This window comes from Rissa tridactyla, chromosome 2, assembly GCF_028500815.1.
Source record: "Rissa tridactyla isolate bRisTri1 chromosome 2, bRisTri1.patW.cur.20221130, whole genome shotgun sequence".
Lineage (NCBI taxonomy): Eukaryota > Metazoa > Chordata > Aves > Charadriiformes > Laridae > Rissa > Rissa tridactyla.
The window spans coordinates 25,001,266-25,015,252 of record NC_071467.1 but is presented as its reverse complement, the minus strand read 5'-3'; the positions used below and the strand labels follow the sequence as shown (position 1 = coordinate 25,015,252).

General features: G+C 38.2%; 1 protein-coding gene across 4 annotated transcripts in view; it reads left to right on the top strand.

Annotated features, from left to right (window-relative positions):
* Positions 1-13,987, top strand: part of MATN2 (matrilin 2) — a 78,361-nt gene that overhangs the window by 24,900 nt on the left and 39,474 nt on the right. For all 4 annotated transcript variants that reach the window (XM_054190884.1, XM_054190886.1, XM_054190885.1 and 1 more), the window contains exons 4-5: positions 4,155-4,277; positions 8,405-8,527. In XM_054190884.1, coding sequence (XP_054046859.1) covers positions 4,155-4,277; positions 8,405-8,527 — 246 coding nt within the window. The remainder of the gene's footprint in view (positions 1-4,154; positions 4,278-8,404; positions 8,528-13,987) is intronic.

The window sequence follows — 13,987 nt, the reverse complement described above, 5'->3', positions numbered from 1 at the left end:
ACTTTCACCCATGGGTGGCAGAGATTACCCACTACCTAGTAGATATATTCTCAGAAGAATCCATACAGAATCATAGAATAGTTTGGGTTGGAAGGAACCTTTAAAGGTCATCTAGTCCAACCCCCCTGCAATAAGCAGGGACATCTTTCACTAGATCAGGTTGCTCAGAGCCCCGTCCAACCTGACCTTGAATGTTTCCAGGGATGGGGCATCTACCACCTCTCTGGGCAACCTGTTCCAGTGTCTCACCACCCTTATTGTAAAAAATTTCTTCCTTATATGTAGTCTAAATCTTCCATCTTCTATTTTAAAACCATTACCCCTTGTCCTATCACAACAGGCCGTGCTAAAAAGTTTGTCCCATCTTTCCTGTAAGTCCCCGTTAAGTACTGGAAGGCCACAATAAGGTCTCCCCAGAACCTTCTCTTCTCCAGGCTGAACAACCCCAACACTCTCAGCCTGTCCTCGTAGAAGAGGTGTTCATCCCTCCGATAATTTCTGTGGCCCTCCTCTGGACCTGCTCCAACAGGTCCATGTCTTTCCTGTGCTGAGGATTCCAGAGCTGGATTACACAGTACTCCAGGTGGGGTCTCACCAGAACAGACTAGAGGGGTAGAATCACCTCCCTGGACATGCTGGTCACAGTTCTTTTGATGCAGCCCAGGATATGGTTGGCTTTCTGGGCTGCGAGTGCACATTGCCAGCTCATGTCCAGCTTTTCATCCACCAGTATCCCCAAGTCCTCTCAGCAGGGCTGCTCTCAATCCCTTCATCCCCCAGCCTGTGCTGGTACTGGGGGTTGCCCTGAGCCAGGTGCAGGACCCTGCACTTGTCCTTTGTTGAACCTCATGATGTACATAGGGGCCCACTTCTCGAGCCTGTCCCTCTGGATGGCATCCCATCCCTCAGTAAACTGGCTGTGCTCCATCCTCTGCTAAGTCAGACTTTCCCTACAGTTGCTGCTTCTGGATGCTAAAGAATTGGGGGTGTCAGAAACAGCAGTTGAAGCCAAGGAATCCTTGGGGCCTCTTTTTATTACCAGTCAGCAAGGTAAAAGAGAATCAAACAGTATCCTGGAAAATCAGAGGCATGAGTGAGGCGAGAGTTGAAAAACAGGGACAGAATCCAGGGAAGGAGGTGCAGATTGAATAGAAGAGTGAGAAAGACAGAAGTTGGGATGGAGCAGTCAGGAACAAATATAAGTATTATTCTCCTGTAAAGTAGATGGTGGTGTCATCCTCATTTTACATTGGAGGAATGGATGCACAGAAACAGGTTTAAGACTGTCAAGATCGCACACTAACTTTAAATATTTGATTCAGTGCAATTCCAGATGTGATTTTCTGGGACATTTAGCATTTTTAAACTAATATAACATACCAGTCACAGCTCTACAGCCTTTGCTTGCAGCTGAGAGCCCTGCTTTCTTGCAAATCCAGATTCAGGTGTCTCTAGCTGAACACATGCAGTGTGGACGTTGCTTAAAGATTACGATATTGGCTTGCCCACAATCAAATAAGGACCCTGTGACAAAGAGATAAAATCTAATTCACAAGGTTCACATTCAAATTCCTTAACTATCAGATCACTCTTTCTATTACTTCAGTCCCTGGCTGTGTCCACCAAACACCTCCTGCAACAAATGAGGTTGTAGAAATCATACAGACAGCAGCCTCCTTCACCACAGAAATTTGACTTATGACCAGAGTACCCCTGATGCTTTGAAATGGGTGCAACAGAGACACTTTGGGAAAAATTTTATGTGATAGTATATCAGAAGATCGGTAACAGATGGTAACAATATATTCTCAGAAGGGACTGAGTTATTGGAGCACCTATCATTGAATGCTGCTTTTTTCTTTTTTTAGTACTCTGTTTTGCAACCTTATGTTCTTTTGATATGGGAGGACTGACTGTTTTCGGAGTAGCGTTCTATAGATTCACATTCTGTAGCATTAGTATATGGTAAGATTTTCTGATGCTTAAACTGCTGAAATGGTTATATTTTTCCTTTGTCGTATTTGAAAGTTCTTCTTTGGTCATAACAAGCTATACCTGATGTTGAAAGCTAGTGAAATATAGCCAGGAGAAAACTTCTTTTTAGAAAGTATCAGAGGTCATAAACTTCATTTCCAGAATGACAGAAAGAAGGAAAGACAAGAAGTCCAAGCAGGTCTGTATTCACATAAATACAAGTACTTGAGAAGTTTTATTATGGCAGAAAATCATGAGATCCAAAAAGCTGATTAAGAGATTTGGGTATTGTGGTGGTTTGTATATTAGTAATAAATACATAATTCTGGTAACCATTCCAAAGACCAGATATGTATTATGTATCTCAAAACCATTTTTTTTTTCCACAAGTACCACACATACCACTTGTTAAGCTATTTATCAGGCTTCTGTTGTGGCTGCTAGAAGATTACTGTTAATATCTATCCCATAAGTTTTGAGCTTTGTCGACCTAGGACAATAAGGAGCACATAAATCTCTAATTGTTGTTGAGCAAAATATATTATTTTCCATACAACATTCTCTGAGAAGTAATTCACCTATGTATTGTAGAAATTACATACAAGCAATGCTGCATTGGAAAGAAAACATCAAGGAGATTTCTTAATTCCCAATTACTGATCTGGAGAAAAATAGTTCAGCAATGAATTTGACAGAATGGGCCCACTATTCTTTTTCTTTCTTACTGTCTCAGTCTGTTGCATTTTTCTATTTACTATTAGAGACGTAAATTACGATATTTAAAGATTAAAAATAGACTTAGAAAGACCTATACTCTGGAGTGTAGCTCAGCTCAACTCCCACTTACTGACTCTTAGAATCATAGAATCATAGAATTGTTAGGGTTGGAAGGGACCTTAAAGATCATCTAGTTCCAACCCCCCTGCCATGGGCAGGGACACCTCCCACTAGATCAGGTTGCTCAGAGCCCCATCCAGCCTGGCCTTAAAAACTTCCAGGGATGGGGCTTCCACCACCTCTCTGGGCAACCTGTTCCAGTGTCTCACCACCCTCATGGTGAAGAACTTCTTCCTAACGTCCAGTCTGAATCGTCCCATCTCTAGTTTTAATCCATTCCCTCTAGTCCTACCATTACCCGACATCCTAAAAAGTCCCTCACCAGCTTTCTTGTAGGCCCCCTTAAGATACTGGTAGGCCACTATAAGGTCTCCTCGGAGCCTTCTTTTCTCCAGACTGAACAACCCCAACTCTCTCAGTCTGTCCTCATAAGAGAGGTGTTCCAGCCCTCTGGTCATCCTCGTGGCCCTTCTCTGGACACATTCCAGCATGTCCATATCTCTCTTGTAGTAGGGGCTCCAGAATTGGATGCAGTACTCCAGGTGGGGTCCCACGAGAGTGGAGTAGAGGGGGAGAGTCACCTCCCTGGACCTGCTGGCCACGCTTCTCCTGATGCAGCCCAGGATACGATTGGCTTTCTGGGCTGCTAGTGCACACTGACGGCTCATGTTGAGCCTCTCATCCACCAGCACCCCCAAGTCCTTTTCTTCAGGGTTGCTCTCAAGCCAGTCACTGCCCAGCCTATATTGGTGCTTGGGATTGCCCCGACCCGATCTTGGAGATGCGTGACCTCAGTGTCGTCATGTATTGCTTGTATGTTCCTCAACAGTAATAACTAAGGAAGCAAGATTCTTCATCAAGCTGTTTTCTAGTCATTCTTCTTTAGTATTGTGCTGTGTGTTGATTTTCCTCATTCAAGAAACTGAATGTCCCCTAGAACAGTTTGTACTTGAATTCCATTTATTTTCTAAATTTGAATGTGGTGGGTTTGTTTCATTGTCTTCGTGGGGCCACCAAGTAATTAGTGTTTCCAGATACTGTATTGTATATATTGTTTTGTTTATATCTCCATTCCACATGTAATTTCATGTCCAAAAACATGCCACTAATGTCAACCAGACAGAAAATATCTGAATTCCTACTTTTTTTAGGAATAAATAGTTTGTTAAGGAATTTTTTGCAGTTTGGCAGGCTTTAGCTTCCATTTTTGTCTTTATTGTCAACAATTAATTTGAAATTTCTAAATTATTTCAGTAAAATTTTATACATCTTTTTTTTTTTTAAGTTGTGACCACAAGTAAGTGAGACCAGCAGTTAATAACGCTTTACTTTTTTTCTTTCAGTGCCCCATATGTGCAGTATAGTTGAGCATCGCTGTGATCACTTCTGCATAAACACCCCTGGCTCCTACGTATGCAGATGTAAACAAGGATACATTCTGAATGCTGACCACAGAACTTGCAGCAGTATGTTGTCTTAACTTTTCTCTTTCATGCTCCCAAATAGTGCTTAACATCACATACCCTTTTTATTGGGCTCATGAAGAAGGACTGAGCTCAGTATATAATGAATGGTAATCGTCAGAAAGAGTCTGAAAAGGTGAAGTTGTAATTCTTTTTCTTGTTTTCTGTAAATGAAGTTCTTATAAGCCTTTCTGAAATACATCAAGCTCATTTTTATACACAGCACTGCAGAGGCACACTGTAACTACATAAAATTGCGTTCAAATTTTATTGGTGTACTAAGTTCAGCAGTGAAGCAACAAAGAAAAATCTCACATGAAGTGAATCCAGCTGCTTTAGTAACTTGTCTAGATAGCAACCAGTACTAAATAGTACAGAAAGGTGCATTAAACCCCGTACGAGAGAACTGTGAAATAACTTGCTGTTCTGAAAAGCTCTTCCTAACTGCTGCTTGAAGTATAGGGGTTTGCAATCATTCAAAAATAGTTTCAAAAGTCTTGCTTATACTCTCATTTCCTTCTTTAAAAGGGTTGACTTTTTAAGTAATTGGCTTTATGGTTTATAATAACAAACTGTATTTCATTTAATTGTGATCTCTGTAAGCAGTATTTCTTTGTCCATTTTAACTTGCTTCCTAGTAATTAACAGCAGACTGCATTAGGTGGGTATGCCAAATTTATTTCTGATTCCACCATTATTTTAAAGAAATTATGTAATATTATTTTTAATTACTTGTGGAAAACATGCTTGCTAAAAATTCGGTTTCTTATCTTGTGACAGTGCACGGATTCAATTGAAATTTGCCAAACTGATTTTAGCCAGAAGAAAAATTTTGGAAAACGTATTTTCAAAAAGCTGGAGGAAACAGTCATGGTGAAAGTATAGGATGTACCCTTAAAATTGATGATTTAGAATTAAGGTGAAGAACGCAGGCTCAGATCCTATCCTTGTGTTTGAACTCACATATTCCACATTTGAGGAGAGTGCTGTAAAACAATCAGGTTCAATTAGAGGGTTTTTAGTCTCTCTTGCTTAGCGTTGTATTTTATATCAAATACTTAATGACCACCAAAACAGCAGGAGTATGTCAGTATTTTAGACAACTCTACAGCTTGGGGATTAAAGTCCTTACATGTGCAGTGGGACACATGGTTTCAGTCAGAGCCACAGTAAATAGGAATGGGAACAAAAGAATGTCAGCACCGAAGTGAAACGGGCATTCTCGCTGCTGTGTGGCCTACAGTGGGAAACTCCTTTTGAGCTGTTCACCTCCTATGCTGTCGAGCTATGGGATGAGTTACTTTTAGGAATCTGTTTTCTAGACCTTCTCACCAGCATCCTTCACCAAATGTATACGTTTGTCATATGCATGTGTGTGAATTATAGGGGAATGTTTTGTGTTAAATGGAACAAATTTAACACTTTATTTGTGCTTTTGTTTGCCCAAGAAGATGAAAATTCAATCCAATATGGAATATTTCCTAATTATTTTTTGGTTTAGCAGCTAAGCCAAGACAAGAATAGTGAAAGGAACAATTTTTCACATGGCTTATTTTCTCTGCTCCTGCATATTTGCTATAGCTCTTCAGAAGGAGCGTGGTCAGAATCCCAAGTGACAGCTCCAGCTATGTAATCACATTTCAATAATATTCTCTAACCTATTCTTTTTATTGTGTCCCTCTTAAAATGCTTCTCATTTAAACCTTTCGTATCCTTTAAACCTTTCCTTTAAACCCTCCTCATGCTATTAATTTTCTTAAAGAATTTTTAAGAAAGCATTCTTTTGCTTTCAATTTTCTGGAAGTTATTTGAAATTCAAAATTTCTCTTTTTTTTAATTTCCTCTCACACATTTTCCCCATCCTCACCTCTAACATCAATTTTGACAATTGAATTTTTTTGTGAGTCAATTAAAAAAATTTTAATTACAAGTATGAAAAATTCTTTCTTTATCGTGTCTTCTTTTTTATTGTGTTAAATTTCCATTGTTTTTATCAGCCACTAGTTCAGCTTTTAGGTACTGCACTGCTTCAAATTACAGATTAATTTCCAAGAGAGTTTTGGAATTGTGAGTAGTTTTCCTACTGGTGACCCATGTACAGTAGACCTCAATATTCCCTCTCTACCATTTTTGGATATCCATTGCTGCATTGCTTTACTTTTTTTAGCTATGACACAGTCATATTAGTTTTCCCCACGTACCTGTCACACATGATTTGCTTGACTCTGTACTTGCTTTGATCATCAGTTAGATGATACTAGATTGCAGTTTGCTAAATATGAAATGGAAATGAGTCATTCAATGTGTTTGTAGCCTACTTCTAATGGACTTTTTTCAACATCACCAAACTATAAACTAATTTTAGCAATTAGCACTGGAAATCTAATATTGAGAGCCGTCAAACTGGCCTTAAATGTGCTAGGATGGTGCAAGTCATTGGTGAAGGAGGGAGATGATACGGTAACAGTCTAGACGAGGTCAGACCATTATGTCTGAAAACTCCCCAGAGAAATAACAGAATTCATGAGGAAAGGGGACCATGCCTGGACAAACTGGACAGCTTGTTTCTGGAGGTAAGGGGAAGCATGGCGATAGAAAAACCCATAATCTGTAACCATTTTAGTTACCTTCATTGGCGGCTGATTGTCCGCAAGTACACAGAGACAACATGTTCCTCAGTAGACACTGAAGTAAAATAAATCTTCATCATGTTTATGTTTAGTGCAATACATCAATACAACATAAAACAGATGTATTTATCCAAGGTTTGTATATATTTGTCAGCTCATCAACAAATTCCTTACATACATATTTTAACACTTTCTAAATTAAACACTGCAAAAAAAATGACTGGTATGTACCTTAAGTTATACTTTCTTTTCATTCTTCTGTACCTAAAGTTATACCCTTTTTTTCGGTCTTCTGTTCCCTTTTTTTTATGTTATAAGAATACATCTTATCAGTATTCAGTTCTTAAAAGCCCTTAACCAAATGGCTTCAATCAGCAGCGAATTGACAACTTTGCTTTAGGCTGGAAAAGGGTGCATTTTTCTTTTGAATAGAAGATAGTTTTGTTCCTTGATACGTTTCACTATAACATTATTTCTAAAAAAAGTATTTCCTTGCATTGAAGGAAGAAAATCTGCCATACTTGTGATTTGTTGCTTTCTATGTGGAAAAAAAGAAAAAGTAACTTGTCTAACTTCCAGAACAAAACTAGGGGAAAAGAAGTTCTTGTATTTAATTTGAAATATTCTTACATTTATTTTATTAAGATGGTTTTGCATCCATACAAAGGATGCTCCTTTCACATACTCTGGTCTAACTTTTCTAGAGAAGGGTGCTTGTGTCAGATAATGGCTATTCTTTACTCATTACACTGCATTTGTTTGTTTAACTTAATCTCTTCCGTTCTTCTCTAGAGATGTTCAAATCTTACATTAATACACAAAGTAGTACAAAAGAGGAAATGTAGCTGAAACAAGCTGGAAAATTATCTATTTGTGGGTGTTTATACTGGAATAAGAGAGTTAAACGACTGTTTATACTGTTCATCATGCCACTTGATATGAAGCAGACAGCTATAAAAGAAAATTCATATTTGCTTGGCTAGTTTCCTCAAACATGACCCAAAAGCTTTTTTTATAACTGTAAACAATCATTATGTGTTGAGCAGTCTTTGGGCCTGATCCTGAGCAAATGCAAAGTACTCTGCTTTCCAGAGATTTCACTGGGGAAATCTGGGGTTCTCAGAAAGCCTTAGTCTATTGAAAGGAAAGTCCATTGTGCTTCATCGGGCCACGTGCTGAACTGACATAATTTGTCATAGTAATTTTTCTAACGAGATCTTTTGCTGGGGAGGGGTAACTTGCTATGGTATTTTGCACAAAACTGAAAAAAAACTCAGAAATGAAATGTCCCCAAGTCTTCTGGTGTTGTGTTTTCCTTTTCTTCCCCTTTCCAACCTCATCATCATTTATCTGGGAGCGTTATGCAAAAAAAAAAAAAAAAGGCACAAAACAGCTCTAAAGAGCTGTTCATTACTTCCTGAAATTTATTTTTGATCTGTAGTGTACCCATGCATTATAGAAGGTCCAAGGATTTCATATTCATGCAATTATGTTTTGTAGCTCAGGACCTTTGTGCTGTGGAGAAACACGCCTGTGAGCAGATTTGTGTGAACACACCTGGGTCTTACGTCTGTCAGTGTTATGAAGGGTATGAGCTCGATGCAAATGGAAAGAATTGTGTCGGTGAGTATGAGTTTAGCAATTTGCATTTATCTCTTGACAGAACCAAAGGGAAATTTAATGTGAATTAATATCCAGTTTAGCCATAGACAAGGATGGGAAGTTCTCTTCTTCTATATGAGCAGCAGATAAGGAAGAATACATATTGGCGTGTTTGTAGGCCTTTACTGATAATGGTGACTTGGGAAAATTGTTCTGACTAATTTCACACAGAAAGTAACATTGCTGTTTTGAAACAACACACCAGATGTTTTATTCTGGATCCACTAAGTGGCCAGCACGGTAGTGGCATGATATATGTGGCCATTAAAAAGCAAACAAAGCCAGACAAACTCGGTAGCTCCTCTTCAGACAGAATTTATACATGGAAAACTTGAAAGTGGACAATTTTTTGCCATTTCTCACTTGGTTTTCTGGTCATGCTGGGGGAGATTTCAAATTCCTTTTGGGAAGATGACTTTAAGGAAAGTTTAGCCCTCCTTAAGAACCCATCCACTGTGTGCCTTTTATTTTCGCTATGGGCAGTAAAGAAGCAAACATCAGCTCTAAGAATTGCAACTCAAAAGAGTGAGTGTGGAAATACAGTATAATAATTTTTTAACACAAAACATCCTTCCCTCTCTATTACCATATAAGTATCTGACTGTTCTTCCCCATTTATACACAGTAAATACTTTTAGGATAATCTTTTTCACTAGCCTATTAGCCTTCTCGTAAACTTTTCATCCTGTGCTGCATTTTGGGAAAATACTGTCTTCGGGTATCCACCACAAAAAACCCCTAATGAGTCCTTGAAAAAAAAATTGCCTTATTTGTTAGGTATTCTCTTCAGGCATGCACTTAAATGCATGCTTAATTTCAAACACATGCTGAAATCCCATGGAAGTGAATCTTTGGCCCCAAATCTGCCACAGGCTGCCACAATGCTTTTGTCCAACAGCTTACTCTTTCTTGCCATCTTAAACAATTCTAACATAATATAATCTGTCTCTTATTACCTTTACGGAGCTATTACCTTGCAGGATAATCCTATTTTGAGATGCAAAATAGATGACAGTTTATGGAACTGAACTTTCTGCATGTAGTTTCACATGGAACTTACAAATGAGGTTTGGAGGTCTTTTAGATCTAGGACAACATGCAGTTTTGAAGAACACTTACTCTGTACTTACTCTTCAGAAATGTTTCCCTTACTTGTAGGAGCATTCAAATTTCTCCACGTAATTTATCCTCAGCATAAATTGGCAGCTAATATACCATTTTCGTCCCTGCTTACTGCAGGGGGGTTATACTAGATGACCTTTAAAGGTCCCTTCCAACCCAACACATTCTATGATTCTATGATTTTAAGAACCTGCTTTCTGAAGTTGACTTGTTTTGAAAACGCAGCTAATCATGGCTATTTAGGCAAGAAGGCCTGTGTGTTCTGGCCCAAGTTTCAACATCTAACACTCCACAGAAGTTCATCCAATAACCTTAGCTAATCGTCATGACCTTTACCTATGTTAGGATAAAGCATATATTTCTCTGCTATTGATTTGAGTATATTCTGAGACAGAAAATTCATTACTCATGTTGATAGGTTCTTTCATCCCCAGTTCTTTCCTACCATATATTCTAATGCAAAATATTCATTCTTAGTATCATCAGCTGTTGTTAACTATTTTCTCTGTATTAGTTGAAGGGTCCTTTACAGCACAAGATACTCTTACCAGGAAGGTAGCTACCATCGCATCATAGGGATAAAAATAAATTTTGGTGAAATTCTTTGTATGTCAAACATAATATTAGCCTCTATAATAAATACAAAGTCTATTTTTCTTATTAAAAGCTTCAAAATATTTCTATGCCATTTATTAAATTTCTCAGTGGCACTAGTTTTATGCCTGTTAATAATTTCTCTGCAAAGTCTGAAGAGTGCTATTTGGAGGCATGGTACATATTTAACATTTTTCTTCTACCTCCTCACTGACCCTGTTTGGCATGGAGAGACACAGGCCTATTAATAAGCTCTATTGATGACATTTGAAGCTTTCATAGTCTCAATTATTTTCAAAATACAGTTCATGCATGGGTTCGTTATGATATCTTGCATTTTATAGCTGTCTTTCCTCTCCTCTTGATTTCCTAGTTTAGCAAAAAAGCATGAACTCCTGCTATTCATACCACTGCAGGAATTAGCAGTATCAATTACGGTTTTAAAGCACATTATTGGAACTTCTATTTTTCAATTTTCTTTTGCGTTATTTGACCATTTAACTTTTTAATTTCTTACTGATGCACATGAATAGTTCAATGTTTATTAATTATGTTTTACCCATGCAGAACATAGCCTCTCCACATTTCCTGAACAGGAAAAGATTGTCTGGGTAATTTGTGGTTTTGTTAATAATTTGTCTGCAAATCCTATTAACTGCCAGTCTCCAGAATTTGCCTTTTTATATTTGAACAATTTGAGATTTTTGAGGAGTATGCTACTACCAAGAATGTACAGCTTCTGGGATGTGATTACCAATGGATAATTATCCTTGATGGAAAATCTTTTAAAGGAGACTATGTATAGTACTGAATCAGTAGTGATAACTTAGTTTTCATTACTCTTAAGTTAGTTAACCATTCTTTTCTGTGAATTATTTATTATCAAATGAGCAGGATACCAGAGACCACTAAGCACAATTACAATTTCACAAAAAGCAGTGACTTCATTAAGGTTACTCTCTCCTCTTCATCCAGAGAACGAAGAGAGAATTTCAGTAGGACATACACATTGTGGTTCTCTCAAAGAGCCAAAGGTTTCTCTCTAAGATATCGAAGACTTCTAAAATTTTAACTCCAGCAAAAGTAAATGAGAAAGTGCAGAAAACTCATTTCACAGGCCGTTTTATTAAGTTTTCTTCCTCTTTTCTGATGCACTAATTTCTCTGGTTAAGGATCAAAGGCAATAATAATTGCTTCGTTGACACATGTGTCAGCGAGTTACTTGAATGGTAATAATTAAATAAAATCTCACAACCAGCAGCTCACAACGTATCCATTAAAAGTGACCACTGAATTGCTAACCTCTCTGAGTGTTTGCAACACACAGTTTATGAACAAATTTGTAGACTAAACAGTATTTGAAACTGCTCAGTGATAAGTATGGCTGGCAGAACACTATCACTTTGCCTTTTTAAACAGCTTTCTATGTTAACTGCCCTCCTTTCACATGAAAAAAAATACGCCATCAGTTAAAGTTTAGTGATAATGAGCCATTCTTTCTCCATCACGCTGCTGGACATTCAGTCTCTCCACTTGCTTGGTGTTGCTGGACGTGCTGTCCTCTCTTTCCTGGCTCTGGAGCTACGCTGTCTCTGTATTGCTGCAGCTGTTGGGCTTGGGACCTCTTCTCCTGGCAGTGGTTTGGCTGCTGGCACCTCTTTGCATCCTGGCACCGCTACATTTTTTTGGCTGCTTTCTAGGTTCTTATGAGTCTTCCATAAGTCTTCTCTGCTCTTTCCCCATGTTCTTTTTCATCCTCCTTATGCCTTTACTTATTCTGTCACCTTTTCTTCCTACCCTTTTCTTCTACCCTTCTCCTGAACTTCCTTTGTTCTCCTAAGCCTGAAAAACCTATATAAACATCACAGGAGTAAAACAACAATACAAGAGAAAGATGACCCATGGTGTCCACAGTTCAGAGAGGCAATGTAAGCACCTGGAGTGCAGAACTGGTAACTGGAATTAAAGATGGCTCTAATCACTTAACCAACTAATTCCAGGCAAGAAAAACAGGGTGGAACCAACATCAGGAGATAACAACTGAATTAATTGCTTGCTCACTAAAAAGGTCATTAATTCATCCTTTAGAAAAGTTTCTTATTGACATAGGCATGGGCTAACATTTAAAACAGTGAGATATCTAATTTTTCACATTCCAGTCTATATCTTGTGACTCAGTACAGAAATATGAAAATAATAAAACTTAAAAAAAATAGAGAAATATTATTGTGCTTTGCTCTTTTACAAATTGTATATATTTTCTGCATACCAACTAAAGGATTACAGTACTTCAATATAAGAAACATAGATTTATAATTTTTCTCAGTTTTTTCAGGAAGATTTAACTCCATGGACAACTTGCCTACTTGCTGACTGGAATACTGCTGAAAAGTTTCCCTTCTAAGCAAGTACCACAGAAATGAAACATGATACTAAAAGTGATACGAATTTGTAGGTCAATTACTAGTGCCAGTTGCAAGACTAAGCCTGCCTGGAATTAGGGCAATTTGTGTGCAAAAATTATTGGGAAAAGGCAATGATACTTATCTCCAAAAGCAACTGTCAAGTGAATGTTCTCACTTCTTAACTCTGTTAGTGGAAAGGCATTATTTAAATTGATATGCTCATTATTCTTACAGGCCAACAGACCTACTTCTGTGAGTAAGAGGTCTCCAGAATGACTGTAAATGGAAAAAAGCAAATGTGGAAAAATTAGTTATTTCGTTGGGTTTTTTTCCTTTCCGTCCACAGCACATTAGCAGCTGCATAGACATAAGAAGGCACAGTTCCTCCCTCAAGAGATTGTCATCTGAAAGTGCTTAGGATCGTAGTTGCTCAGATTTTGGTAATAAAGCATTCTGAGACATATTCAGTTGTCTCTCAAACAGCAAAGCTCGTGAAAGGGCTGGAAGGAATGTCCCGTGAGGAGCAGCTAAGGTCTTGGGGCTTGTCTAGTTTGGAGAAAAGGAGGCTGAAGGGTGATGTTATTGCTCTCTACAGCTTCCTGAGGAGGGGAAGTGGAGAGGGAGGTGCTGATCTCTTCTCCCTGGGATCCAGTGACAGGACACGTGGGAATGGTTCAAAGCTGCACCAGGAGAGGTTTAGACTGGACATTAGGAAGCATTTCTTTACCAAGAGGGTGGTCAAACACTGAAACAGGCCTCCTTGAGAGGCGGTCGATGCCCCAAGCCTGTCAGTGTTTAAGAGGCGTTTGGACAATGCCCTTAACAACATGCTTTAACTTTTGGTCAGCCCTGAAGCGGTAAGGCTGTTGGACTAGATGACTATTGTATGTCCTTTCCAACTGAAATAGTCTAGTCCTGTTCTGTTCTGTTCTGTTCTATTCTATTCTATTCTATTCTATTCTATTCTATTCTATTCTATTCTATTCTCAGCTTTATAATTATTAGTTGGGCAGTTGCAGGTGTTATGGTAGAAATGCATTTTGTTAGGGTTTAAAGGAGAGGTTAAGGCAGAGGAGGAGGTGACTTTATGGAGCAATCCGTATGGGCTGTTTCCCAGGTATGCTAGATAGAAAAAAAATATATATTCTTTGGCCTAGTTATTTCTTAATGTGTCTTTTGAAACACTTGAAAATATGCATGTGGTTAGAATTAATTTAAGAGGAAAGCTGACTAATTGTATGACACATTATATCCTTGAAATAAATACTCAGTAAATACGTTTTTATGTAAAGCTATTCAG